Source organism: Ceratotherium simum, chromosome 29 (genome assembly GCF_057802395.1).
Source record: "Ceratotherium simum simum isolate JZ-2026a chromosome 29, ASM5780239v1, whole genome shotgun sequence".
In the NCBI taxonomy this organism is placed as follows: Eukaryota; Metazoa; Chordata; class Mammalia; order Perissodactyla; family Rhinocerotidae; genus Ceratotherium; species Ceratotherium simum.
Genome location: NC_141928.1, coordinates 2,188,629 through 2,212,755, shown reverse-complemented (window position 1 = coordinate 2,212,755; position 24,127 = coordinate 2,188,629). Strand labels below are relative to the sequence as shown.

The 24,127-nt window shown below is 49.3% G+C and overlaps 1 protein-coding gene across 3 annotated transcripts in view; it reads left to right on the top strand.

Moving 5' to 3' along the window:
- The window catches only part of SEC16A (SEC16 homolog A, endoplasmic reticulum export factor), a 35,841-nt gene extending 11,909 nt beyond the window's left edge, over positions 1–23,932 (top strand). For 2 of the 3 annotated variants that reach the window (XM_014782319.2, XM_087418806.1), the window contains exons 4-31: positions 1,951–2,048; positions 3,157–3,280; positions 3,801–3,999; positions 4,119–4,293; positions 5,755–5,897; positions 6,546–6,607; positions 6,711–6,849; positions 7,273–7,512; positions 8,788–8,885; positions 9,309–9,390; positions 9,587–9,704; positions 9,904–10,015; positions 10,198–10,303; positions 10,919–11,059; positions 12,391–12,504; positions 12,765–12,957; positions 13,543–13,788; positions 14,357–14,439; positions 15,382–15,534; positions 17,363–17,443; positions 17,648–17,704; positions 17,835–17,946; positions 18,370–18,507; positions 18,778–18,872; positions 19,522–19,596; positions 20,118–20,177; positions 21,068–21,145; positions 22,162–23,932. In XM_014782319.2, coding sequence (XP_014637805.1) covers positions 1,951–2,048; positions 3,157–3,280; positions 3,801–3,999; positions 4,119–4,293; positions 5,755–5,897; positions 6,546–6,607; positions 6,711–6,849; positions 7,273–7,512; positions 8,788–8,885; positions 9,309–9,390; positions 9,587–9,704; positions 9,904–10,015; positions 10,198–10,303; positions 10,919–11,059; positions 12,391–12,504; positions 12,765–12,957; positions 13,543–13,788; positions 14,357–14,439; positions 15,382–15,534; positions 17,363–17,443; positions 17,648–17,704; positions 17,835–17,946; positions 18,370–18,507; positions 18,778–18,872; positions 19,522–19,596; positions 20,118–20,177; positions 21,068–21,145; positions 22,162–22,230 — 3,391 coding nt within the window. In that variant the 3' untranslated portion in view covers positions 22,231–23,932. The remainder of the gene's footprint in view (positions 1–1,950; positions 2,049–3,156; positions 3,281–3,800; positions 4,000–4,118; positions 4,294–5,754; positions 5,898–6,545; positions 6,608–6,710; positions 6,850–7,272; positions 7,513–8,787; positions 8,886–9,308; positions 9,391–9,586; positions 9,705–9,903; positions 10,016–10,197; positions 10,304–10,918; positions 11,060–12,390; positions 12,505–12,764; positions 12,958–13,542; positions 13,789–14,356; positions 14,440–15,381; positions 15,535–17,362; positions 17,444–17,647; positions 17,705–17,834; positions 17,947–18,369; positions 18,508–18,777; positions 18,873–19,521; positions 19,597–20,117; positions 20,178–21,067; positions 21,146–22,161) is intronic. The other variant, XM_087418807.1, reaches the window with a different exon arrangement.
- Positions 23,933–24,127: the final 195 nt, after the last annotated feature.

Here is a 24,127-nt window from a genome sequence, read left to right as displayed (position 1 = left end):
TCCGATCGCTGATGAAGACTTGCACACGCACTGCCTTTCAGTATCGTGGGCTCCTTATGCTCGTTCTCAGAGTCTTTGATAGCTTGTCTGGAGACAGGCTCTGTTGCTGTGAGCCTTTGCTCGTTCAGCCGCCCTCTCTATACGTTGCTCCAGGGACGCACTGACCTGCCGGTGGCCCAACATTCTAGATGCTGTGTGAGCAAGTTCCCACAGTTTTAGCTCCTCTGTATCATCGTATCACCTGGGAAGCGAGGTTTACAGTTAAAATAAGCATTCTGATTCAGTGAAAGCAATGGGCAGGCATTTTCTAGAACCTCTGAGAGGCCAGGGAGCGCAGAGGAGGGTGGATCCAGGGCACGTTTGCCGTTCAGCTTTCCCTCTGCTTGCCCGCCTGCCGATTTGAGTGGCAAGAGGCCACAGGGCGCTCCGTGTTGTTCAGAAGGCACCCAGCCAGAGGCTAGGGCAGCTTATGTAGGAGAGGTTGTGTCACCTGTCTGCAGGGTCTCCATCCTCGCAGTGTCTCATCACTTACTTCTGACAGCTCTGGAGCATAACTTCTCCTTTTTCGTGCCTCGCTTTGGCTGGGGGTTGTACGTGCATGTGTCCGTGGGTGTGTGTGCATGTGCGTGCGTGTGTTGCACACAGATGTTTAGCATTAGCTTGTCTTTTGTGCATGGTGTGATCACATCCCTGTGGGAACTGCGTGAGGTGAGAACATACCTTTCCTCTTTGTGATTATCTTTCCCAGTGGGTGAGTGGGGTTGGTGAGGGCAGCGAGGAGGTGGCCTGTTCTGGGCTTTGCACTATGTCAGATCGTTCTTCCCAGTCCACCAATGGTGTGTGCAGGTGCTCTCACTCTGTGCAGAGGGGTGCGGTCCAGATTGCTCCTGTCCAGGGCCCTCGGGCCCGACAGGTGTTGTTCCTGTACCTGAGCAGTGGCAGGGATTCTGGGCCGGAGGGCCAGGCGCTCCTCACAGGCAGCAGCCCCACCACATTCTCGGGAGCTGCGCCAGCCAAGCCCCCAGGCTCAGCTGAGTGAGACATTCCTGAAGGGGCATGAGAAAAGTCACGTTTTAAAAATCAAGTATTGTCTGAAACTTGCTATTAGAACAAAAACGCCGTTAAGCCCTTCCAGGAGTCTTACTGCCCCCAAAGTTCTGATACCTGATCTTGCGAAGTTCCACTTTTCTGTGGTGAGGGTCAGAGTGTGGCTTGCCCTGTGAAGCCGGCCTTGATCAGGCACATGTTTCGAGTCCCACATCAGTAAGCGCTAAGGGACACAAGGGGCTGAGCCAGCCCAGGTGAGCACCTTAACCCACTCAGAGGACACATGGGGCATCTGTGTAGAGGGTATTGGAGTCGGCCTTAGGTTGGTTTTGATAGCTCTGTGCTTTTGCTTCTACTAAGTATGACATCAAACACTTGGGAACCTACCTTAGCATTGGGTTTTATAGGATATAGCACTAACACGAGAAAGGGTCAGTTCTTTTATGCTGAACAGCACTTAAATACTTGTTTTGGGCCGGCCCCGTGGCTTAGCGGTTAAGTGCGTGTGCTCCGATGCAGGCGGCCCAGGTTCGGATCCCGGGTGCGCACAGACGCACCGCTTCTCCGGCCATGCTGAGGCCGCGTCCCACATACAGCAACTAGGAGAATGTGCAACTATGACATACAACTATCTACTGGAGCTTTGGGGGAAAGATAAATAAATAAATAAAATTATAAAAAAAAAAAAATACTTGTTTTAAGAGATACATTTTAATTAGCTATATGGTAGGGCATCCCATAATCTCATCATTACTGTTTCGGATCTTCTGATTAGAATTTTTTCACAACCAAAGTATGCTAACAAATGCCTGTTGCTCTGGGTATAATTTGTATTGACCGATATCTTGTCATACTTAAAGAAATAGGTAATTTTTTTTTTAACAGCGTTGTGTGTTTTTTCAGGCAGATGTATCCTGAAGGTTACTATAATTCCAGAAGTGGATGGAGCAGTCAGAGTGATTGCTATGCAAACTATTACTCCAGCCAGTACGATTACGGAGGTACGGTCGGGAGTGTGTGTCCTCTGCACCGCCAATGTAGCCGGGTGCAGTGGGCACCCTGTGGGGCTTCCTCAGGAGACTTGCTCTGTTGTTAGTCTCTTTATGCTTTTGTCCAAGAGCCAAAGTAGTTTAAAATAATTTGCATCTGGAAATAGTTATATTGCTATTTTTATTAAGAAATCATATCTTAGTTATAGGATTAATGTGTCTTTATCATATTAGCAGTTTTCTTTGATTTTCTAGAAAAGCATAATTATCAGTAGTTCTAGAGCAGCCTTATCCATACGTGACTCTTTAAATTGATTCAGAAAAATATGATGAAAAACTGGCTCCTCAGTTGCACTGGCCACATGTGGCTGGCAGCTCACACGTCGGACAGTGCAGACATAGGACAGTTCTCATCACTTCTGCAGGCGCTGCCCTGTCCGTTTGGATGCTTTCCTGTCAGGCAGTGTGTGCATTTCGGTGGCATGTCCCCTGAGCTGCCCTGCTGGTCACTTCTGCCGGGCTGTGTCCTGTGCTCTCAGTGCAGTGAGGCTCCCAGGCCTGCAGCCCCTTGGTTATCCGACACGGTTGCCCCGCCTTCTGCTTCCCACAGGCATCTTTTTCCTCTTTTGTATTTGCATCGCTTTAAACATAAAGTCTGCACACAGTTGCCCAAACCGGTACATCCAGTTTATGTATAATGTTATTGTGCTTTTTTAAAGTAGTCTTTTAGTTTTGAGAGTATTTCTTAAAACTTTCACATTAGAGAAGAGAGATATAAGTAAAATTTATAGTCATGGGATTAACTATTAAAAAGTAGTAACTATGAACAAGAATTTAATGAAGATGTCTTCTGGCAGTTTTTTTTTCTTTTCAATCGTGTGTATTGAGAGAAAAACAGCCATTGGCCAGTAGGTATTATATGTATAGGCAAGACACAGCTGGGGGTCCCCGTTATCGCCCAACACTCCCCAGGCTCCTGCTAATATTTGGGAGGACAGTTTGGTTCCTCCAGAAGCTGTGAGGCATTCTTCGGTGCTGGGGTGGCATGGCTTCTCCAGTAAAGGCCAAAGGAATGCCTTCTTTTGCATGTCATAGTAACCCATTCATCCCTTGCTTACAGATCCAGGTCGATGGGATCGGTACCATGGGTCTAGATTCAGGGATCCCCGCACCTATGACCGGAGGTATTGGTATGATGCTGAATACGATCCATATAGGAAAGAAAGCTATGCTTACGGTGACAGGTTGGTACCGTACACTTTGATGAGAAGGGTTGGTTGTAAATCAGAGCCACGTTATTGCGTTTCTGCCCTCGTGTCTTTGTCATTTACCTAAGAGCTACGGCTGTGTTTGGGTTCCTGGTGAGCAGTGATGTTGTGGTCTCTGTCTGAAAGAGGACGATGAACCAGGCCCTCCGGTATTGCTCACTTTGGGCTGTTGGAGGAGGACCAGCCTTAGAATGAGCGTCTGGGAGTCAGTTCATTCTCCTCTTGGCCATGTCCGTGAGAGGCGTGGCCATGCTTGGGATGAACTTGCAGCATGTTTCTCTCAGTCTTCAGGCAGGGTCTGAAGTGGGGCTTGGAATACGGCAACTCCACTCAAGGGTGGGCTTTGACCAGTGTTTTTCAGATCACGGCTCAGGAGGCACGATGGGAGGGTGAGGGGGCAGTGGTGACTTGGTAGGGGCTCTATTGTTGTGGAGTAAGTGAATGTCTGCCCTCCCAGATGCCCCTTTCCTTGCCTCTGCCCTGTTGCTTCCTCTAGGCCCGAGAAATACGATGACCACTGGAGGTACGACCCTCGCTTCACTGGGAGTTTTGACGATGACGCGGAGCCCCACAGGGACCTTTACGGGGAAGAAGTAGACAGGCGCAGCATCCACAGCGAGCACTCGGCGCAGAGCCTGCACAGTGCGCCCAGTGTGCAGAGCCGCCGCAGCAGCTTCAGCTCCCACTCGCATCAGGTGGGCTGGCAGGGCGAGACTCTCCCGTCAGCACGGTTCTGTTTGGAACCCAGTTATCCTCCCCCTGGAGCTCTGGCAGTGTGCCTGAAGTCTTCCCTGTCTGCTTTGTGTTTTCTAAGAGTCAGATTTACAGAAGTCACAATGTGACGGCCGGTTCCTATGAGGCCCCGCCTCCACCAGGCTCCTTCCATGGCGATTATGCCTATGGCACCTATGGCAGCAATTTCAACGGTGCCCAGGGCTTCCCAGAGTACGGCTACCCCGCTGACGCTGGCTGGCCCACCGTGGAGCAAGGTGTGTGTGGTCAAGGCCCTGTGCGCTCACAGGTGCAGAGGGATGCCAAGTTACACCGAGGGGGTGGCTTCACACCAAGGGGGTGATGAGAAAGAGGGAGTGAGTTATAACTGTGATAAGAAGCTGTGATGGCCTGGCTTGGTCTTCCCTGCAGAGTAAGGACTGCTGTGTCACAGCATGTCTGTCCTTTGAATGACAGAGCTTGTCACAATGGGCTGATGGCGTCCCTCAGGCTGCAGTTCGGCTCACAGGCCTGAGAGCTGCGCTGCCTGTCCATTATGTCCATTTCCGTGCAACTCTGAGTACAGGCTCACTGCCACGGGCTGGAGTGGGGCCTCATTGTGTCCGGAGTGCCGACCACACGGGTAAGCAGTTTTTGGAAGAAACTTCTAATTCCCTTTGCAAAACTGTCCATAGATGTGTCACATGTGCCACATTCTCAATTCCCTTCTAAAATGTTTGATCAAATACTGTTTCTTGGAAAACATACATCAAGTTCTTATAACTGGACTTTCTTTCTTAAAGTATTATTTCAATTAAAAATCTTACTTTATTTTTGACTTGAGGTGTTTTGCTTCTGATTTTCATTAGTGCTCTGTGGTACTCACAATCTGAAGCTGGGTTTGTAAAGGAAAGTGAAGGAGCACCCAGGAGGCGTGCACGCTGCTTGCATGTAAAGAGTGCTTTGTGGTGGTTTTTTAAAGTGGGTTTTCATTTTAGAAGAGTTCTCATTTTTAATGACTTAAAATTTTTTCTGACATACTTAAGCTCTACTTTTGTGCGTGTGTGTGAAGAAGATCAGCCCTGAGCTAACATTCAATGCTAATCCTCTTTTTTTTGCTGAGAAAGATTGGCCCTGGGCTAACATACGTGCCCATCTTCCTCTGCTTTATGTGGGATGCCGCCACAGCATGGCTTGACAAGCGGTGCATCGGTGTGCACCTGGGATCCGAACCTGCAAACCTTGGGCCGCTGAAGCGGAGCGCGCGCACTTAACCTCTGCGCCACCGGGCTGGGCCCTGAAGCTCTACTGCTTCTTTTTTTTTGTTTTTTGTGAGGAACATCAGCCCTGAGCCAACATCTGATACCAAGCTGCCTCTTTTTTCTGAGGAAGACTGGCCCCGAGCCGACATCCGTGCCCATCCTCCTCCACCCTATATGCGACGCCGCCACAGCGTGGCTCGACAAGCGGTGTGTCGGTGCGCGCCCGGGATCCGAACCGGCGAACCCTGGGGCGCCACAGCGGAGTGCGCACTCAACCGCTGGCGCCCCCAGGCCGGTCCCAAGCTCTGCTCCTTAATAGGATATTTATCAATTATTAACTTCCAGCTGAAAGGCAGTTTATTGTGATTCATCTACGATTCCAGCCATATGGGCACCTTGGAAGTTGAAGCTGTAGAGCTAGTTCAGAAGCATTAAGAAGTGACGCTGATTGCTTCTTTTCACTTTATTTACATGCAGCTCCATCAAGACCGACTTCTCCTGAGAAATTCTCGGTGCCTCATGTCTGTGCCAGGTTTGGTCCTGGGGGTCAGCTCCTTAAAGTGATTCCAAATCTCCCTTCGGAGGGACAGCCTGCGTTGGTTGAAGTTCACAGCATGGAGGTAATTCCATGGGTGGAAATGCCACATCACAGTTCAGGCCGCACCCATACACTCTGTGCTTCACAGTTTGTGGTCTTCAGATTGTGCATTGTTGTCTCTGAAAACAAATGACCTTGGAAAAGGTTTGTTCCCATGAATTTTATAGGGGTTTTTGTTTTATTTGATTATATGTCTTTCAGAAGTCAGCATTTAAGCATCTGCTTTGGGTATTTTGTTAGACTTGGGTTTATTGTATATTCATTTTCTATCTTATTTGCATTTCTGATTTTGGGGGAGGACCCTGTTCATGTTCATTTTACTGGTGATTTTGGATAATGAGTAGGGGGTGCGTCATGATCTTGTGGCAGGTGCTGCTAGAGGCTGATGAGGGCGCCCTGTTCTGCAGCCGCGGCAAGCTCTTCTGTCACACAAGTTAGGGCCCTGCTTCAGCGTTTGGGGGGAACAATGGCTCTCGTTGCTTACAATGAAGTTTGACAATCACTGTTGTGGACCAAACGTGCCCACGCCTGGTGATGGAGCCTTGGCCGCCCTGCATGGAGGGCAGGCATCCTCGGGGACAGCGTCTGTAACTCAGTCTGCCACTGTGGCCAGAGACGTGGGTCAGGCATTGACGTGAGCTGCTCTCTCTCTGCCCCCTTTCTTGCGCAGACCCTGCTGCAGCACACGCCGGAGCAGGAGGAGCTGCGGTCCTTCCCCGGGCCTCTCGGCAAGTACGTGCCCATGCGTGTCCGCAGCGTCCGTCTGCTGGCAGTCGCTGAGCTTGGCCTGGTAGCTGCGGTTGTGCTGTCCGCTGAGTGTGTGTTCTTTTTGCAGAGATGACACCCATAAGGTGGATGTGATTAATTTTGCACAGAACAAAGCTACGAAATGTTTGCAGAACGAAAATTTAATTGACAAAGAGTCTGCCAGTCTTCTTTGGAATTTTATTGTTCTATTATGCCGACAGAATGGGGTACGTTTCTTTACTTTGAGAATGGCTTTTCTGGTTGGTCTTTAGTCTTGGGAATCCTCGGTTCTCCCGAAGGAGCTGGGCGGGATTTCTGTCCCAGGCTGTGCACAGGGAGTGGTGCTACTGTCCAGGGCTCACTCAGGAAGAGCATCTTAGCAGTGATTTGGGGAAGTGGGAGACGGAAAGGGTGTGTGGTCAGGGCTGAGGAACGCCGTTGTCAGCCTGTCCGGTCATATGTGGTCTGTCCATCTTGCTCCTGGCCGTGTTGGGAGTGGTGGTTTGTGCCCATGGTTTCATGTGCTCATCTGGGGAGACCTGTTCGGGGTCCTCACCTGAGCAGGACCGGGACCATCTTGTCACCCCGTGGGAAATTCTCTTCGTGGTGAAGTCTCTCATTCTCTTTCCTGTCCTTGCTGACTCTCGCAGACCGTGGTGGGAACAGACATTGCAGAACTTTTGTTACAAGACCACAGAACAGCATGGCTTCCTGGGAAGTCACCCAATGAGGCCAACCTGATCGACTTTACCAACGAAGCCCTGGAGCAGGAAGAAGAGTCTGGGGAGGCTCAGCTCTCGTTTCTCTCTGACAGTCAGGCAGCCACCACCAGCACTCTTGAAAAGGAAACCGAGAGGTTCAGAGAGCTGCTGCTGTATGGCCGTAAGAAGGTAAGCAGGCCTGGGAGCTGTGGACTCCACAGGCGTGTCCTCTCGTCCACCACCAGTGGCATAGGTGCCAGGACACGGCGTCGGCATCCTTACTGGAATGCAACGTTGTGGGTCTCGTTCCATGAAGAACGTCTGCCACCTTGTACGGCATCTCTCTGAAGGTGTTAATAGAGGTTTTCTTCTAAATATTGCCAGTGTCAAAGACTTGCAAGTTCAGTTTTCATTTATTCAACCAATAAACACATTTATTGAGCTCAGGCTATGCCCCTGCTGTGTATAATAAGTCTCAGGGATAAACATTTGCTGAGACAGAACTTAAACCTGTCCTCACAGTTAGGCATAAGCTTACAGTCTGTTAAGTGAAGTGGGTGCTGGGTGGGAGCATGTGCCGAGCCCGAGCTGGTCAGAGAGACACTGCAGGCGAGAGGGGGGCCGGGTGTTGACAGGATGGGTGGAGAGAGTGCCTCAGAAGCCACGCACAGGCATCTGCAGCATGGAAGCTCACTCTAGTGCAGATGGAGGAAGAGGTCAGACCGCCTGGGTTGGGACGGTGCATGCACAGGAGGGTGCGCCACGTGCTGTGGGCACGTTCCATGCATGCGTGGCTCTGGCGGCAGAGCTCTGGGAGGCCCAGAGTGTCTGGTGCTTCTCTGTCATGAACTCAGAAAGCTCACGTTTGATAAATAAATTAATGTGGATGATTTATAAGTGATTGAAATCATATAATCTGTTAGATTTGATGCACATTTACCCCGGCTGTGGCATTTTTGCCTTCCAGTCAGAAGTTTTCTAAATTATACCCCAGCTCATTTTGGATAAAGGGGAGGCTGCATTAGTAAAGGCTCTCTCCATGTTGAGAAGATGCTCATGGAGGCCTCACGTATCGTCTGGAACTGGGGAGTTAACGTTCATGTGGCGTTTCTTCCAGTGGAAAGGACAGTTTGGGGATGGCAGTACTGCTCTGTTGTCCCTATTTCTGATTGGTGGGCTTATTCTTTATGCTGCAAATAGATAATAAAAGCAGTGTGTATACACACAGACTTACTACCATGGAGACTTTGCAACTATGGAAAATAAACGAAAAATGGACTTTTCTTTCATTTCTGAACTGTGAACAAGTGTGTTTGGAGGCCTTTGTTTCATTTGCTTTTTATCTGCAGTTGAGTCCTTTCTTCTTTCCTGACAGCATGTAATGACACACAGTCCATTCCTTTTGTTTGCTTACATCACGGAAGGTTCTCTGATAATTCAGATACCCACTCAAATGCTTTGCAGGATGCTTTAGAGTCTGCGATGAAAAATGGCTTATGGGGTCACGCTCTGTTACTTGCAAGTAAGATGGACGGCCGGACGCATGCCAGAGTCATGACCAGGTAAGGAATCTGGCTGTGTGGACTGTCTGCGGGCATGTCCTGCTGGTCCAGTTGCAGAGCCTCGTCAGCTCTTGGAAGCACACAGTCGTTTGTGGTTCTTGCCGGAGAGAGCTGGGGCATCTCTGCACTGTGCTGCTGTCACACAAGGACACGGGCTTACTCGGCCCTCTTCCTTGAGTCGTATTGCTAAGGGATTTAAAGAAACTTTTATTATCTGCATGGTTTTTAATTCTATAAAGTGTCAGTGAATTCCTTAGCCTTCAAATCTTTCCCAGCTTTTTTTTAATATTGAGATGGCGCACTTGGCCTAGGTTGATCATCAAGTCTGTCATTGAAGGGGCTGAGATGAAACCAGACTTGTTTTTGGATTTTCCTGTTTTGAAACCTGCCAAGTAAGCTCTGTCTGTCTTCCTGTCTGCCCAGGTTCGCCAATAGCCTCCCCATCAACGACCCTCTACAGACGGTCTACCAGCTGATGTCAGGCCGGATGCCTGCTGCGGCCACGGTCAGTGTGTGGGCCTCAGGCCGGTGCCCCCGCAGTGCAGCCTCCTGTTGGGTGCTAGCCCTTGGAAAGATTTCATCATGGGATAGAGGCCTGTGCTGCTTTCTCATGTTGCTCATTGAGCTCAACCATCACAAAATTAAGATGACACTCTTCCAAGGATAAGGGTTTATTTTGTTTTGCTTTTTTCTGATTGTAGTGTTGTGGAGATGAGAAGTGGGGAGACTGGAGGCCGCATCTTGCTATGGTTTTGTCCAACTTGAACAACAATGTGGATGTGGAATCCAGGACGATGGCCACGATGGGTGACACTCTAGGTGGGTCAGGTGCAGACATGGAGGTTGGGCCGTCGTGCAGTGGAGCATGGAGGACTTAATTGTGCCAGTGGTCGTCGGGGTGTTAAGGGCCACAAGACTTTTCCATTCATCGGCATATCTCTGGCGTCTCTGTTGGCATTTTTTGATCTCTGGGAGAACTCCCAGAGACTAAGACTTGCCCTGCTTTTTGTCTCTTCAGTTTCAAAAGGCCTCTTAGATGCTGCACACTTTTGCTACCTCATGGCCCAAGTTGGATTTGGGGTTTATACAAAGAAAACCACAAAACTTGTCTTAATTGGATCAAACCACAGGTGAGGAGTTGAGTAAACGTAGTGGTATCTGTTTTCCTTTAGAAAGGAAACGTCCCCTCTTTTAGCCAGCCCAGAAACGGCACACGCGGAGCTGGAAGCAGTGGCCTCGTGTCTTTATCACGTGGTCTGACACACTTCTGGGGCACTTGCACAGAGATTAAAATAGCTCATTTCCTCAACAGTTTGCCATTTTTAAAGTTTGCGACCAATGAAGCTATTCAGAGGACAGAAGCCTATGAGTATGCTCAGTCCCTTGGGGCACGGACCTGCTCCTTACCCAGTTTCCAGGTACGTAGGAGCCATGCCAGTCTTCAGCGTTAACCTGGGGCTTTTGAACTCTTACACAAAAAATGACTCAGTGTTTCTGGAAATCTTGGGGAGACCTTGGCTCTGTGAGGCTCAAGAGCTCAGCTTGCTGAATTGAGGACTTGGTGTTTGGGTCTTACTATTTTACAGACTGAAAACCTTGAGTGTTCAGTTTCGAGCACTTTTCTCTCAGCTGTTTTTAGTATTACGGGGAGAGTGTTGTCTGACCCAGGATGGTGTGTGTGTGTAAAGCATCTGTGTACTGAAGTGCTCCTGGAGAGTGGTTACGGCAGTTTGCAGCTCCGCGGGAGTGGTTGTCCCGAGTGCTTGCTGAGTCCTGGCACTCGAGTCATGAGCCTGGTGGCTCTGCTAAGGGTGTGAAGAGAAAAAGTGAGTTTCTTAGAAGCTTTGTTGTTTACTTTGATTTGAAATATCTCAGGGAATGAGGACTAGTACTGTTGTGGGCAGGCATGGGGGAGACACAAGGAGCTGCATGAAACATCCAGAATAATCCTCAGCCTGCAGGGTGACTGTAGAGTGATGTTAGGAAGTTGAGGAAGACCCACATGATGGCTAAGCTTTGTTTGTTTGTTTTAGGTGTTTAAGTTCATCTACTCTTGCCGCCTAGCTGAAATGGGGCTTGCCACCCAAGCCTTTCATTACTGTGAAGTAATTGCTAAGAGCATCCTGATAGAACCTCACAAATACTCGCCGGTGCTGATTAGCCAGCTGGTCCAGGTAATGTCTTCTCGCGTGTCTTTCTTGCGTGCTGGACTGTGGGGAAGGTGTGGCACATCAGGATTGCTGGACCTGGGGGTGAGCTGTGATCATTGGGTGCTCATGACTATAGCACTGACTTCCAGAGCGAATTAAGATACTTGAATGTTCTCAGGCAGGTATTTGGTGTTCCGCATCTTAGCATAGGAATTCTTCAGATACCTCATGCCAGTACAGAAACTTAGCAATAAGCCTCAAAGTAGGAAGGACCCCAACTCCAGGACATTCGTGTCTCGAAGCAGTGAGTCCAGCGGTTAACAGCGTAAGCTGTTCTCAAGTCCAGGCGCCTGGGCTTGGGTCCTGGCTGCACCACTGCCAGCCTCAGTTTCTTTTTTTGTGTGTGTGAGAGGAAGATCAGCCCTGAGCTAACATCTGCCAATCCTCCTCTTTTTGCTGAGGAAGACCGGCCCTGGGCTAATATTTGTGCCCATCTTTCTCCACTTTATATGGGATGCCACCACACCATGGCCTGACAAATGGTGCATCAGTGCACGCCCGGGATCTGAACCTGGGCCGCCAGCAGCAGAGTGCACACACTTAACCGCTACGCCATGGGGCCGGCCCCAACCAGCCTCAGTTTCTTTCTCTGTAAAATGGAGACGGTGTGACTGGCCTCCCAGAGCTTCGTGAGGTGTAAATAAGCCAGGAATGGACTGCGGCCAGCATGTTGTGACCCCTGGCACCAAAGGGCCGCATCAGTATGTCCCTCCCCCCAGGAGCTTCGTATTTGAAAATGTGCTCTTGTGATACCTAAAAAAGTTTTTTATTCTGGAAATTTTTAGACATCTACAAAAATAGAATAATGAATGAATTCTTGTCCTCGTTCCGCAGCTTCAGCAGAGGAAACAAGACCAAACTTGTTTCATCTGTCCCTGCCCACTGTCCCCTTCCATCCCCCCAGCTCACCCCCCACCGCCCGATCAGAGTGTATCCGTTTCTAGGTGAGTTCAGCGTTTTGGTCAGTAAAGTCAAGGCTGCGTAGTGAGGTGGTGGCAGCAGGCAAGGTCAGTTGCAGGTAGGCCTAGGTACTGCTGACCTCCGCACACGAGTTAACAGATCACCTAGGGTGAGTCCCGGTGTTCCGGCTCTCTTTTTGATCACTCAGCATCATATAGGAATGTTTAAGGGCATGCCACAGAAGCACACTTCAGAAAAACTTACGTAGCTAATATAACTGTATCTCCAGTTTAAGACTGAAGATGCATTTGTTCCACGTTAGAATATATGTAGAAAACACTGTTTTGCTTGCCATCCTTGGTGGTAATAGGCCTTTATTTTTCATGTGTCTCTAGGTTGCTTCCCAGTTACGACTCTTCGATCCTCAGCTGAAGGAGAAGCCGGAGGAGGAGTCCTGTGTGGAGCCTGCCTGGCTGGTCCAGCTGCAGCACGTGGAGAAGCAGGCCAAGGTGTGACTTGCTTTTAGTCCCGGGCCTGGATGGGGACATCCTGACGAGGCGGCTTGTGCCCTGTCGTTTTCACGCTGAAGGGCTTAGGTGTCAGCAGTACAGTCTTAGAGGTGTGAGTGTGTGTCAGAAGGCCCTCACTCCCAGGACAGGAAAGGCTGTCCTGAAGCGCAGACAGAGTGAGTGGGTCGGTGGGGATGGGTGCCGGGACGTGCTCCTGCGGCATCCGACTGTTGGGAGAGCGTGAAGTGTTTCTCCCCTAGGAGGGTGCCATGGTGTGGACTCAGGACGGGGCCTTCCCCCAGCGCTGTCCCAGCACGCCGAGCTCCGAGGGGGCACAGTATGACAGCCCAGGACTCACTCAGCCACCGGGCCTGGGCACTGACAACCCGCTGCTGGTGCCACCTGTGCCCAGTGCTGACCGCTTGAGCCAGAGTGTGCGGCTGCTGCCATCAGGTGAGCCCTGCTCTGCTGGAGAATCAGTGGGCCCACATACCTTTCTCTCACGACAGCTGCCCCCAAACGTGGAACATTCTTGTTCTGCTGTCAGGAGAATCAGGGGATGTTTTGCACCATCACCTCAGTTTTCTCCTTCCTTCTCCCTTGGTGAGCCCATCGGTCTCATGGCTTTAAACATCTGTAGGAGTAGATGGGTGGCCTGTTTGACCCCCACCCATGGAGGAAGGTGGAGGAGAAGACTCAGTGAATACAGGGCTCTGTGCCAGGTGGCTGCTGCCGGGGTGTGTTGGGGTCATGCTGTGGGTTCTGCTATGGGTTCAAGCCCATGCCCCCCATTACATTTAACAACGCCTCCCCTTGGCCCTAAGAAGTCTATGTTCTGCTTCTCCTCAAACCGCTGATGCCCCAGCGTCTTCTGCACTTTCTGCTTTGATGATTGGCTCTCCTGTCCCTTAATAAAAGAAATGTGGCTATCCAAAATAACATGTACTGAATCGTTCAGTAACACCAGTCGGCTTCTTCATGTGACTAGAGGTAGCCTCAGTAACCTTAGACTCTCTCTCCCCCACTCTCTCCGTGCAGCTCCACCAACGCTCCCTGATGACCAGCTGGCTGTCCCCGCCAGGGTGCCTATGTTCCCAGTGCCACTGCCCCCGGGCCCTGTTGAGCCTGGGCTTGTCTGTGGATCCCCAGGGTCTGCACTTGGCTTTCCAGAGCCCTCTGGGCCTGATCCTGCAGCCCTGTACGCAGGGCCTGGCCTGCCACCCGGCGAACCATCTCTCCAGGAGAGTGAACCCCTGCTCCAGGAGGCCAGGAGCCAGGACCCAGGTAGGTTTGCTGAGATGCCGTCCTGAGAGCAGAGCTCAGTTGGGTTTGGTGTGGAAGGAGGAGATTGGTGGAAGCGACTTCAGTCTTTTTAACTTGAAACAAGTTACATTACTTAATGTATACTAAAAATTCTGGAAGTTTTAGGCTGAATGGGTTAACTGAGTATCAGTGCTAATTTCTTTTATGACTTGGTTCTTTGTTAGGATGTGAAGTGTAAGTGGATGTCCAGGGCATGTCAGGCTGGCTGTGAGGTGTGCCCTGGCTATGACCTTGTAAAGTCACCCTAACCCTATAGGCCTCCGTCTGAAAGTCATAGTTGGTGGTTCTTGTCCCTTGTCTCTGCCTGTCTTTTGTCTACTTGGACAAAGCAAAATGTAGACCAGGCTTTAAAAAAGAAACTATGTCCACATATTGGGGAACATTTTCAGTCTAAGTTTCTGAAGTGCTGGGGAGGCAGGGGCGAGGCGGGGAGCTGTGCCCTCGTGAGTGTGTCACCTCAGCGTCTCACTTCCTTGTGCTGTGTGCTCAGCAGCACTATGATCACAGTGGTTCTCTTTTTCTTTGGCAGGAGTGATGCCACAAGAGGCACCTGCTAGAAACTCGCTTTCAGAGCTAAGAGGAGAGGATTTTGGTGGAAAATTTGCTAATCTGGTATTCTCACACTTTTTTTTCTAAGCTTTTTATTTTCCATAAATTTATTGATTAGGTACCCAAACTCCTTGTTCTTAAGTTCTAAGTAAAAAGATAGTAATGAAAATTGTGAGATTATTTTTCAAATTGTGTCTTGAATCCTTAAAATATGGAGTTGGTGAAAAATATTAATAGGGAAAAAGATAACTTAATAGTGTAAAATAGTTACTTTAAGGAGAAGAAATGCCCATCTATAATGAAACTGCCTTGTTAATTTTAACTTTTCTAAAATGGAGAGCTTCCGTGATTTTTGCATCTCTTTTTCTACAGTAGAATCCCTAAAATTGTCACTGGTTCTCTTGAAATTGAGATTCATTTCATCAGACATGTTTGGTATAAATACCACCTCTGTTTGCTCTTATCCCCACCAGGAGGGACAAACATCTTGATACAAACTGCATTCTGGGACCTTTTTTACAGATACCCAGCTTTTTATGGACATCCCATTAGTAGGCGATTGCTCTAGTATAAACCTTCTTTATGTGTTCTACCATTAAAATATCCTGTCCCTGGAAAGGTAACAATAAGAGCTTGACTATATTGAAAACAGTGTCTTAACCCAGGGATAAATACTTTTAAAAATAATTATGTTTTCTAAAATTCCCACTCCCCTGCTCTAACCAATCTTATTCTCAGAGCATCTGCATATTCCATTTCTTCCAGCCCAGTAATTCCACTGAACTCCAGAATCCATGTTTCGAATACTGTCATGCTCCTTGATAAAGTTGCTCATTAAGTACTGGCTGGCTTTCCTTCAGGCACGCCCAAGGGGAAGCCAGGGGCTGCTCACACCAGTCCCCTCCTCACTTCACTCTCTTCGCTGTGGTAATTTGTCCACGGTGATGTTTTAAGGCTCCTGGGCAGGGCCCCCAGTGAGCCTGCTCCCCTGTTGCCTTGGGACAGGGCTCCTCCAGGATGTCGCAGGACTCTGAGGTCCCTCCAGGGTGGGAGTGTGCCAGCTCGGGTGCTCTGCAGCCTTCTCCATCTCTGACCTCCACTCCTGAAATGAAGAGACCCGTACAGACAGCCAAAAAAGAGGTCAAAGAGCCTAAGAAGGTAACATACAGCCCATCTCCAGCTGGGCGGGGGACTGGCGGCCCAGGGATCCCTGGATGGGGGCCCAGCTCCCACAGACAACTTTCCTCATACACTGGCAGCAAGGAAAATGCATTTGTTTCTTTTTTAATGAAGCCAAAAGTTTTTTGAAGTATAATAAGTGTGCAGTAAAGCATTTAAAGCTTACACCAGCTTGATGGTCGTTTATGTGTCTGTGCCCACGTGTCACCACCACCCAGAGCAGAATTAGAACAGTTCCAGCCTCCCAGAGAGTCCCGTGTGTCCATGACTGTCAGTACCCACCCCCGAGGGCGACCTCTCTTCTGACTTCTGTCACCATCCATTAGTTTTGGCTGTTCTTGAACTTCACATAAGCGAAGTTCACTCTTTCTGACCGTGTATAGTGACATCCATTGTATGCGTGTGCCGCAGTTATTCGTCCTTTCCCCTAGTAGTGGACGATGGGTTTGTTTCAGTTTGGGGTTATTATAAATAAAGCAATTTGAGCGGTCTTGTGTGTGTCTTTTGGTGGCAGAGGCCCTCGTTTCTCTTGGGTAGTTGCTTAGGTCACAGGACATCTGATGTCTAGCTTTAGGATATGCTGCCAGACGGTTTTCCTAGGTGTTTGTACCCAGTGGCCCTTCCAGCAGCTGAGTGAGAGAGGTCCAGTTGTTCCACACTGTTGCCTGTGGTCCAGTCCTTGTCCTGTGTGCGTGCGATTGCTGGTCCTTTTCATTTTAGCCATTGTGCTAGAATCCATGATACTTCACTGTGGGTTAGTTTGCCTTTCCCGATGGGTGGCGATGCGGAGCGCCTTTTCATACCCGTGACTACCCCTCTGTCTTCTTCTGTGTAGTGCTGGCTCTGGTCTGCTCCCATTTGGAATTGAGTTGTCAATAATTTGCAGGCGTTCTTTTTGTATTGTGGATACCAGTCCTCTCTTAGATGGACGTACTGCAAATACCTTCTCCCAGTCTGTGGATTGCCTTTTTACTCTCTTAATGGTATCTTATGAAGAACATGGTTCTTAATTTTAAGAGTTCAGCTCACCCAATTTTTCTTTAATGGCTAGTGTCTTAAGTGAACATAAATTTAATTCAAATGTGCACTAATCGTGAGACAGGATGTGGCACTTCCCAGAAGCTGTGAGCCCACAGGTTACCGCGGCCCCCAGTGCAGGTCTGCCTCCTGCTGCAGAGCTCAGAGAAGCAGAGGGAAGAGGGCGTGCGTAGCTGCTGCTGCTGCTGCGTTTTCTTTCTGTTTTGAAGACGTGAAGTGTCCTATATGAAGAGTAAAGTCAATTTCCCTAACACCTGAGGAAATTCCCGAATTCCTCCCTCATGGCCACGCAGAGGCACTTGTTTTGAGGGGGTCCCACACGGACTTTCCCAGCCCGCTTGCCCCTCCTCAGATGGAGAGAATGTCAGAGACTGTTCATCTGTCAGTATTTAGACATGAAGAGCTCCAAAAGGCACTTTATTGTTCTTACTTTTTTTAACTGTGGTAAAATATACATAATTTACCACTTTAATGATTTTTAAGTGCACAGTTCTGTGGCATTAGATACATTCACAGTGTTGTGCAGACATCACCTCCCTCTGTCTCTAGGATTTTCTCATCTTCCTAAACTGAAACGCTGTCCCCATTAAACACTCGCCCCCATCCCCTCCCCCAGCCCCTGGCACCCCCATCCCACTTCCTGTCTCTGTGGGTTTGACTCCTCTCGGTCCCTCGTATGAGTGGAGTCCTACAGGATTTGTCCTTCTGTGTTGGGCTCATTTCACTCAGCATGATGTCTTCAGGTTGTTCTGATGGTTTTTCTATTCAGAGTAGTGAATCCTGGTTCTCTCGTTGGCTACCTGGGAAAAAAAGGACAGAGGCTTATTTGCCAGATGACAAGAACAAATCGGTGAGTGTCGTAAAATGTGGCACTTGAGGAATCAGTATGTATTTTCATGATGTACTGTTGGTGTTGTTTGCACAATATATTTCATCTTCAGAATGAACCTGAATAGATGTTTTCTGAAGTTTTAAAGTGTCGTAAGTAATCAAACTCTAATTCTGTTCAGCTTTATCTACTGACTTATTTCTTTACTTTTCACAATCATGGCAGATTGTCTGGGATGAAAAGAAGAACCGATGGGTGGACGTAAATGAGCCAGAAGAGGAGGTAAATTGGAATGTTAGGTATTTGCTGTGACTAGAAGGAAAGCTCCTACAATAAAAGCTTCAGTCTGTGGAGTGTCCCAGTGGGTCTTGGGGCCATGAGCAGATTTCTGAAGCAGTTTTTCCCCATGCAGAAGAAGGCTCCGCCCCCACCTCCAACCTCACTTCCCAAGGCTCCGCAAGCTGTCCCGCCAGGTCCTGGAGGGCCCCCCAGAGCCTCTGTGAACATGTTTTCTAGAAAAGCAGGTAACAAAGTCAAACCGGAAATTAAAGTTTGTTTGGATAATGTATTTGTCCTACAGATACACCAGAGTTTAGTGGTTGTAGCATATATATCAGAAGGTGGTTTGTCACGTTATAGAAGGGAATGCTAGTTTTATGCGGATAAATCCATGGGGGAAGATGCCAGTTCTCTAGAGTGTTAAAACAGTCCTCAGCAGACCGTCCGCTCTTAATGAGCAGAGCAGAGTCCCATCGATCAGAAATGCAGCACTGTAGCGTCATGGTGCGAAATGAGAACCTCACCCCAGGGCAGAAGCCAGGCAGATGTGCTCTGTGGAGAGGCGCCCTCTTCACGGCTGGGCCACTGCGGGCGTGGTGAAGATGGAGCCAGGTGGAAGCCGGGTCACGTGGTGTGCCGACCTGAATTTGCTGCTCTCCCCGTCGCAGCTGGCAGCAGAGCACGCTACGTGGACATCTTAAACCCGGGGGGCGCCCGGCGGACTGAACCAGCTCTCGCGCCCGCGGAGTTGTTTGCTCCACTTGCTCCACTGCCAATCCCAGCTCACTTGTTTGGACCAAACCCAGGTAGGCAACACAGGAGCAGCACGTCTGCCAGCCACGTGTTGGCCTCCTAAGCTGTGACCCTCTGTCTGAGAGCCTCCGGCCTTAATCTCCCTGTGAGAAGCACGGCCCAGCCAATGCGCAGAGAGCCTGAGGTCCGTCCTGCTCGTTGGTGGGCTTGTTCCCTTTTCCCCGGTGAGCGCACAGCGTGAAGCTCTTGCCCGTGGACTGTTGCACTGACACCCCAGAGATGTTCTGGACAGAACCAGGGCTCCCACACTGTCTCCTTCACAGATGCAGAGGAAGCACCGCCTGCAGAGGGGGCCAGCAGGGAAGGGCAGGCACCAGCTGGGGGGCCGGCCAATCCAGAGCCTGCCTCAGAACCCAAGGTGAGCAGGTGCAGCGGGACAGGGGCGCTCAGGGAGAATTTGCCTCTTCACCCGGGAAAGTTGGCCCTAACCTTTTGTGAGTTATCCATTGTGTGCATAGAATCCTCCATTTCTGTCGGAAATCTCTTTCCTATTAAATATCCTTTAGGGAGTTGCAAGTTATAACCACGTACATGTTATGTGATAGTTTTATCTTACTGAAATCATAGTAGTAAAGATTTTATTTTAATGTTCAAAACTTATATGTGAAATATAATCATTTAGAGGGTGGTCTCTGACGTTGGATAGACCTGGATTTCAATGCTGGCTCCCCATTAATTAGCTGTTTTAAGTTTAGGAAAGTCACTTAGCTTCTCTACGCCTCAGTTTCCTACTCTGTGAAATGGGATAACAGTTACACCAGGTCCCAAGGCCATTGAGGGTCACACAGTAGGTGTAGCTGTTGCTATTGGAATCTGTCGGACATGTGACTGTAATCTCCAGGCACACGCAGAGTATTTTCTTTCCGTGACTTCTCAGAAGGAGCAATTATACGTGGAGTAGACGGGTTTGTAACGTGGCCAGAGCAACGTTCCATGATATTCTGCCTTGTGTGGAGACTGATTCCCTAGAACTTGCTGGTTGCTGCATTTCTCCTCTTTCTCGGCAGGTGTCGAGTTCTGCAGCGTTGCTCCCTGGCACTGAAGTCCTGCCCTCTCGAGTGGACGGCTCCCAGGGAGGAGAGGTAAGGGGCGCCCAGACGAGAATGTCTGCCTGAGATCTAGGCTGAGGAAGCCCGTTTTTATTGTCCAAATGAATTCTTCCTTTAAAAACGAATGTTAATGAGTAAGAAAAGGCAGTTGAGAAACTTTTTAGAACTTGAAAGGTGTTGTATTCCTTAAAAAAAAAATCATAGGTGTTTGAGCAAAATTGGGAGCTCCAGACAGAACGCAAGGTTTGGGTTCTTGTCCCTCAGCCGCCTCCCTTGGCGTGGCACGTCACCTCTGGGATTTCTCAGGCGGCAGAGGCCAGGCTGGCCTAGGCCAAGGGCTGGAGAGACCCCCTCCCCCCACTAATGTTTCTTAATGAAAACTGTACATTAAAATAGGAATTTTAAGCTAACTCTGGCTTTTTTCCCATTTGAATTGTATTGATTCTAATGCCATCATAAACCTCTTTGGAATTAAACTGACAGCTTGGAGCAGTGACATGCATGTTGATTTTTTTATTTGTCTGTATTTTGTGTGTGTTCTTGCTGTTTTGTAGCTTTCTCGCTGTAGTTCAATGAGTTCATTGTCACGTGAAGTAAGCCAGCATTTTAACCAGGTACCTATGGCTGGCAGTTTTCACTGAACCAGAGTTGAGTTGGGTCGCCCTTGTTTTCCTGTGAGAGTGCTGTGCTGGCTGTCAGTGTGCACTTTGTCACTAACGTCACCCACGGTCTCCCCAGCCAGTACGCGACCAAGGATGCAGTCTTCCTTTCTTTACACGTTCTTAAAGGCGTCGTTCAGTATCCAGATACACGGACGACTGAATTGATGCCAAGATGCTCGTAGTGAACGGATGAGCTTTGTAACTGTGCTCTTTCTGAATTGGGTTTTTCCAATGCCTGGCCTTGGGTGGAGCCTCACCGCATGTGAGTGTGTTTCAGAAGCCCACCTGTGTCAGCACGCTCTCATTTGGAAGGAAGAATTGCTTTTCCTGAGCAAGCACAAGAAGGTTTATTTTGGGCCTGACCACGTGTAGCAGTGACCACTGTCTTGTGGCCAGTCTGGGTGGGGACTAAAGGAATACTTCATCTTGTATGTGTGTCGTGGAACAAGCTTCTCCCATCGGCTCAGGAGAAGGGCTTCATCTGACTTTTATGTGCATATTAAACACTGGATTTTGTGCGGGATACTTGAGGTCTGAAGTAATCAAAATGCCTACTAACTGCTGACCTGACGCCAGTGTGGCATCCTGGTGCTGTGCACGCCTCATGTTTGCATGCTCTGGTTTCTAAAGCGTTTCACTCTGCATGTTGCTTTGATTTCTACCACTTTTCTGTGAACCATTAAATAATTAAATCCAGTGTTGTAAGAAGTATCTTCGACCTGCTTCTGTGGCTTATTTAAAAGTACTAGAAAACCTTATTCAGAAATACTGTCTCTATCTGCAAATGAAACAAACTGCTATGTGACACTGCGTTGTTGAGATGGACTCTCTGTGCTTCTCAGGCTCCTGGTGATCCGCCCCCTGCAGGAGCCCTCCCTGGAGGAGCAGTGCCCTTCTACAACCCTGCTCAGTTTGCACAAGTAAGTGTCCTCGCTGTCTCCTCGGGGCGGGAAACGGGAGAAGGCCTTTCCTCCAACCCATGGCCCTAAGCTGCCTGCTGACCCCTTCTCCCATCTCTGCCGCTGCCCTTGGGTCAGTGCTCTGCTCGGGGTCCTGTGGTTTCCTGCTGACGTGCCCTGGTGTGGGTCTAACTCCCTCCCTGGTGCTGGCCTTGGCCGCCCTTCACCTGGTACCTCGTGTCCCTCCATCAAGAATGTTCTTGAATGTTTCCTTTTCTTTCTCTCCCTCTGCTTCCTCTCTTCTCCCTTCCAGGCTCTTGCCTGTAGGGTACTGACTGGCTGCCAGTGTGGGGGGAGCTGCATGGGGGAAGAGGTCGTGGGGGGAGGGTCTTGGCATTCAGAATGGAAAACCTCACCTGACCCCCGGGCTGTCCTGAGGCAGACCCTGCCCTTGTTGCCTGCTGTGCCTGGCCTCCTTACTCTGCACACGCTTCCCCCGGCTCCTGGCTGTCCTCTGCTTCGGGGCATCTGTAGCTGAGGCTGTTTCTCAGCCTGCCCCCAGGACTGCTGGGCCCCAAGTTAGCACCTGGTCGTCCACCTGCCTTCCCGCCTCGAGACTGGTTGTTGTCTTCTTCCCCCCGTTCCTTTACCTGTACTTGAGGCCTTTACAGAAGTCCCTCGACTTCCATTTCAGTCAGGATTTGCGGGGGAGTGAGAGTGAGGGCCTGTGTTGTGTTCCCTCTTTCCCTGGGCATTGTTCCCTGCATCTTCCCTGGAGTCCTTAGACACTCTGCCCTGGGGATCGGCCTCACTTCTCCCCTCCCAGATGACACTACAGACGCCTTTCCAGGGAGCGCCAGGATTGGGTACTGAACTGGTCAGTTGTCATGGACTTGCAGAGACAAAGCAAGCAAACCATGCCGATTTGTTGAGATCGGTGTCTATTCTGGCTTGTTCCATGGACCTGCGTCCCGGGTCCTGCCCACCTCCGGGGAGGGACCTGCGGAAGTCACTGCTGTCTCCTCATGTTGTTTCAGGCCCCCACCACCTCGGCAGGTTCCAGGACTGGGAGGATTGGCCAGAGGAAATACCCAGCGTTGAGCTAGAATAGTCCCTGTTCTGCAGTAGCATCTGGAACCCTGAAATTATTATTCTCCACCAAGAACTCGGACTGATTGCCTGCGACCTCCCTCCTGTTCCCAAACGGACACAGCTGTGATGCACAGCCGTTAAACTCAGCATTGCCTCCTCACCTCCTGTCTTTAGGAAGTCAATTCCACAGTTCCTTTAAGACGCTGGGTGAAGAGAGGGAATCTTTGACTCAGAATCTCTTGCCTGAACGACTGACTTGAGGATACAGCATTCTTAGTCATCTAAGAATGTTACGCCAAGTGAAGCTGGAAACGTCTTTGCTGTAGGAGGGACTTTGCTCTTCAGTAACCAGAGCGTCTCTCAAAACCTAACAGTGGATTATCGCCACAATAGTCCCCTGGTTCCTTAAAGATGTGGGAAGAAAAGAGTGAGCCTTTGACTCCAGAGACAGAAACACCAGCGACTGCTCTGCAGCCAAAGGTAGTCAGCTCCCTGCCCGCGCTGTTTCTGAACCGAGAAGAGTGACTTAACGGGTCACAGTCTTCTTCAGTGTCTTAGAGGAAATATGGAGCTAATTGAGCACTAATGCAGTTAGGTTCTGAGAGAGGCCCTGGGTACTGAGGTGCATTTCTCTCCTGTAGCAATGACGTTTCAGCTTCACTGAATTTTCTGTGGCCTAATTAGGACCATGAGGAGTTCATGAACCAAAGGGACTGGCTCTGCCCACTCACGAGGGCCGGCTCCACTGCTGGGAGAAGCCGTAGCAGAACTTGTGTTCTTAATGTGACTCGTCCAGATTAATCAACCAGTGTTAAAACTGTGACCGTAACTAATTTGATTTGGATTTTTTCAGAATGTGCACAGCCTGGTTAGACTCATTGTCAAGGAAACTGTATGGATTGCCATGCTCTTTCTAAAGTAGTGGATGCTGTACTTTCTCATGGCTGGTTTCTCTAGGGCGATCCAGTTGACTTACTTTCTCTCACCTGGTTGACATCATTTAAGGAGTTGGTAACATCTTGAAGAAAGTGGCTTAAAATAATTCTTTGACAGAAGCTCTGGGATGTGATTTATTTCTGCCCCTGAATTTTTTCTACACTAAGATCTTCAGTAGCTAATATGTTGACTATCAGCCATATGAAACTGCAAAAGAAGACCTCCTCTTACTGGACTCCAAGCTTTAAGGCTGCATCGACTGTTCTTAAAACTGTTCACTTTCTTGTTGTCTGAAGAGACTGAAGAAAAGATTTAAATGTTTATAAAAATCATTAGGAAATATTTCTTTAGGTTCTGTTGGGGGCACATAGTTTGCTTGGTACTTTAAATCTAAGTGTAGGAATTGTGTAAATGTGGAATTAGCCCAGGTCCTTCCCATTTTTCTGGTTCACCTGATCATCTAGGAAAGACCCACAGATGTTTTCCAAAGTGTTTCATAGGTTTGTTGACCAGATCCATTTGTTCTTGTCACTTTGAGAAAGGCCGGCCTTGCTGACGGGCAGCCTCCTGTTTCCCGTGGTCAGCTCAGTGTGATTCCTGGGACCCGAGACGCTCCTGGCGCCCTCGGCTTCCTCCGGTCCAGCCCTGCCCTTTGTTCTCCGTCGACTGCCAGCCACTTTTGATTCAAGAAGCTTCCTCTGAGGCAGGAGCTGCTATTTTTCCTAAATGCAAATTGTTACACTGCAAATTGTTAAATAAAATATTTTGCGCTCTCAAGCACTTTCTCCTGTCGGTCCCTTTTGTTTATTGGCAGCGAGTGAGCCTCCCGGACCAGGGCACCCTAGGAGCCCCACCTGCACTTTTTTTTTCTTTTTTTATATTCAGTATTTTATTTATTTGCCCAATGCCCCTGTAATCAGTGTCCCAGCCAGGATGCTGCTTCCTCAATCCTGCCATCTCCTCAGCCTGTAGCTT